The sequence below is a fragment of the Propithecus coquereli genome, unplaced genomic scaffold (assembly GCF_000956105.1).
Source record: "Propithecus coquereli isolate 6110/MARCELLA unplaced genomic scaffold, Pcoq_1.0 Scaffold110, whole genome shotgun sequence".
NCBI lineage: Eukaryota > Metazoa > Chordata > Mammalia > Primates > Indriidae > Propithecus > Propithecus coquereli.
In genome coordinates this window covers 2,891,727-2,895,616 of record NW_012134970.1, presented here as the reverse complement: position 1 = coordinate 2,895,616, position 3,890 = coordinate 2,891,727, and the positions used below count along the sequence as shown (strand labels likewise).

The following is a 3,890-nucleotide window of genomic DNA, read 5'->3' as shown; positions in this document are numbered from 1 at the left end:
TGGTAATCTTTATCTGGTGATGCTAGTTACATAAGTATGCTTAGTTTGAGAGAAATCCATCAAACTTCTCATTCATGATTTGTCCCTGCTATAGATATATGTTATAACTAAATTTATGAGTTCAAAAATGCAATTTGTACATTTAAAAAAAAATCACCCAACATATTCCTTAATGAGTTTGAAGAAATAAGTCTCTTAAGCAGTAAACCCAATCAAAGTAGAGAGGATGGAATCGATTTTAGTTTATTAGGAAGAATGTATTTTATAATCAAGATTCTTTTCTTTTTTCTTTCTTTTTTTTTAATTAGCGAATTTTAGCACCCTATACTGATTTTCACTACAGACATAGTCCAGATACAGCTGAAGGACAGCTCAAGTAAGTACCCTTGGTGTGTGTGTGTTAATATTAAAGCTTTTAGGTTTGCCTGATTGCATGTAGTACCAGAAAAATGTGAATTTGAGTGAATTTCCTATTTTATGGAATTATGTTGTTTTTCTTTCATAATTTACTGTGGTTTAAAGAGTTGAAAGCTTTGAGAAATTTAAAGACTAATTTGTTATTTCAACAAATAGAAGAGACTACAGTAGAAACCTAGATCTTTATTTTTCTGTTGTATGTATTTTTAGCATAATTAAGAGACTAAAATAATTAAATAACAGTAGGGAATAGAATGAAGAGTCGCCTTAACAAATTGAGTCAGCAGAATAATGTAATATGTAGAATTTTGAGAGTAAGGTTAATAGGGAAATAAATGGGAGTAGAGTAAAGATTATTTTCTAGAAATGAGGCAGTGTAATTTTCAGAGTCTTTTTGGAGAGAAAAGCACATGTTCACTAGGTATTCAGAGAAGACTATAATTAAAATGATTTAGGGATCAAATGTACTGTCTATGAAGATTTTGCAAAGTTTTTCTAGTAGGGTTTTTGGATTGTAGACATACTTATTATGATGATATATGTTTTAAAATTCCTCACTAAGCTTTGAAACATTGTTGAAGAAGGGAATTTTCATTTTATTTTCATTTTTCTCCTGAATTAAAGATAGTGGTTTCATATTTTCGATCACATCCATCACTGTGGACTCATTATCACACCTTAACCTATGACCTGAGTTAAGAAATCAGAGTAGATGTCTTCTATTCAAGATGTCTCAGACTTACTCCTGCTAACTTTAGTCATGAATTGGAATTCTTAAGCCCTTTTCTTTGCTTCTGATGAGATATGGACATTCTCTTTATTGATGGAAAATATGAGAATGTTGTCTCTTACTGCATAACAAATGACTGCAAATAGTGGTTTAAAACAGCACTAGTTTATTAGCTCACAGTTTGGTAGGTCAGAAGTCTGGCTCAGCTCTTATCTGGAGGCTCTGGTAAAGAATCCCTTTCCTAGCTCATTCATGTTGTTGGCAAAATTCAGTTCCTTGCAGTTATACACTGAGGTCCCTTTTTCCTTGATGGCTGTCAGCTAGGACCTACTTTCACCTACTAGAGGCCTCTCACATTCCTTGGCATATGGCTTCGTCAATCTGCAAAGACAACAATGCTTGAATCCTTCTAGTGCTTTGAATTTCTCTTTCTCTTCAGTCACCAGCTAGAGAAGCTCTCCAGTTAGATCAAACTTGCCATGTGATCTCCCTGTCTTATGCTCTGCTAGACTATATAACATAAATGTAGTCACAGTCATGGTAGTGATATCTTATCATATTCACAGGATCCAGAGATCAGGACATGGAATCTTGGGGTGGAGCCATTTTTAGAATTCTGCATACCATGATGAACAAGAGATGAACCTAGATATTTTTTAGCTTTGGGGGGTGGGATGGGGACATCCTACCAAAATCCTTCCTTTCCTATTTGATTCTGTACTTTAAGTCGCTGGAGTATGAGCAGATAATTAATAGATGCAGGCCAGATAAGGGTGCATTATAACCAGGGAAGGGAAATGGGTAGTTTAAAAATTATTACAAGTTTATCTAATAGATTAGAGATGGATTTCCAGGCAATCAATATAAGTATGTCACCAACATTTTTAAGAGAAGAAACACTGAGAGTTTAATCACACAGGTGTCTGGTTCTCCCTTCTTCCACCCTCCCCCCCATTTTAATTACTGTTATATTCTCATTTTGACTGGTGCTACAGAGCTTAGTCTTTTTCTTTTAGCTTTTCATTGTTTTGTAGACTATCTGATTGCTTACTACTGTCTAATTTGATTTTCTGTCATTGCTTATTACTCTTTCTACTCTTTTTTTGTTCCCAGTTCTCTGAGTTTCTGTATGCTGGAAACCATTAAGAATTTAACTAGGGAAGAAAAAAAAGATGACATAGGAAAAAATGAACAATCGGCAGGGTACAGATGGTAGTTGGAGTAGCATAATAAAGAGTTATAAGATTGCTGTTAAGTGTTGAAACTGGCCATACGGCAACCGTGAAAAATGTTTAACAAATATAAATAGTTCTATTGCTTAATTCATTGTCATAACAACTATATAGAAAAGAACAATCGAGACAGACACATAATTATCAAGGAAGAAAGTAGCTGGTAATGTTAATACCTAGTTTTTTTGATAACATTTCAGTGACTATATAGGTTGTTCAACTTGCTTGTTGAAAATGCTCAAGTAAGTTTGGGACTCGGATTTTGAAGTAAAGAGAATGCATGTGATAAAATTAAGAAGTTTATATGGTAATTTTCTTTGCTAAGGGGCAGTCATGTACCACAGATGCTTATTAAGCAGAGTAGTGTTCTCTCTAATGCTTAATTAAAACTCATTTAAGAATAGTTTCAGAAATAGCAGGGAACATAGAACTAAATGGAAAAGCAGAATTTATAATTTATTTTAAACCATTTTGTTATTTTAAACCATTCTGAAAAGCAGAATTTGTAATTTATTTTAAACCAATTTTAAATTGGGGGTCAGTTTATAGTTGGGTAATTTGCTTTGGGGTAGATCTAATCTTTAACATCTTATTTTAATTTCATGTGTAAATATTTAAACATTAACTAGTGGTAACTCATACAGTAGCAGGAAAAACTCATTTTATGTTTAACGTTTTATTTCTTTGATGTCTCCCCATCCCTCAACAGAGAAGACAGGGAAGCACGGTTTCTAGCCAGTAAAATGGGAATCATAGCAACATTCCGGTCATGGGCAGGTAGGTTATTCTACGTTTCTTTATTACATCCAAGAAGAAAAACTTGGCTTTTTTCAAATGTTAAATTATTATCACAGCATTTAATTTAGATGTTATTCTAGTCTTCATATGTTATTATTAGAACCAAAAGAATTTGGTTAAAATTCTTAAAATATAGTGAAGATTTGTAATAGTTAATAGGAAACAGCTAGTATTATATTCAGTGTACACATGTTTATTAACTATTTACAAGTCATTGTTTTAATGATTACTTGGACAGTTCAAAAAAATTAAGCATAATCTATACCAAAAAAGCCTATAAAACTTGAGTGTTAGCTGTCTATGAAACTAAAGTTTATTACTTAAAAGTACAGTGTAATGTCATAAATACCTAATAAGCAAGATAGGCCATTAGTAGTCCCAAATTTCTTGAGAATATGCATGTTTTATTTTTCTATGGAATAAAAAGCAAATATTTTTCTTAAAATAATACCACTAGATGTGTTATTTTATACTAATGATTACATTATTCCTCCTTGGTTTTGAAGAATAATTGAAGGGCTAGCATGGAAAGGAATGTAGTAATAAGCAGAACAAATTTACCTAAACATTTCTGTGTACCTAGGTAACCCTAACTTAAATACCTTTTCCATACAAATGTTTACTCCACCCATAGACTTGGCCCTTAGCCAATATATTTCCAGAGAATTCTTCTGTCCTCTTAGAACCTTGGAAAAAAAAGCGCTGCCTTGCTA

General features: G+C 32.7%; 1 protein-coding gene across 1 annotated transcript in view; it reads left to right on the top strand.

Annotated features, from left to right (window-relative positions):
• The window catches only part of RICTOR (RPTOR independent companion of MTOR, complex 2), a 178,247-nt gene that overhangs the window by 122,391 nt on the left and 51,966 nt on the right, over window positions 1–3,890 (top strand). The window contains exons 7-8 of the mRNA XM_012649518.1: window positions 309–376; window positions 3,089–3,156. Coding sequence (XP_012504972.1) covers window positions 309–376; window positions 3,089–3,156 — 136 coding nt within the window. The remainder of the gene's footprint in view (window positions 1–308; window positions 377–3,088; window positions 3,157–3,890) is intronic.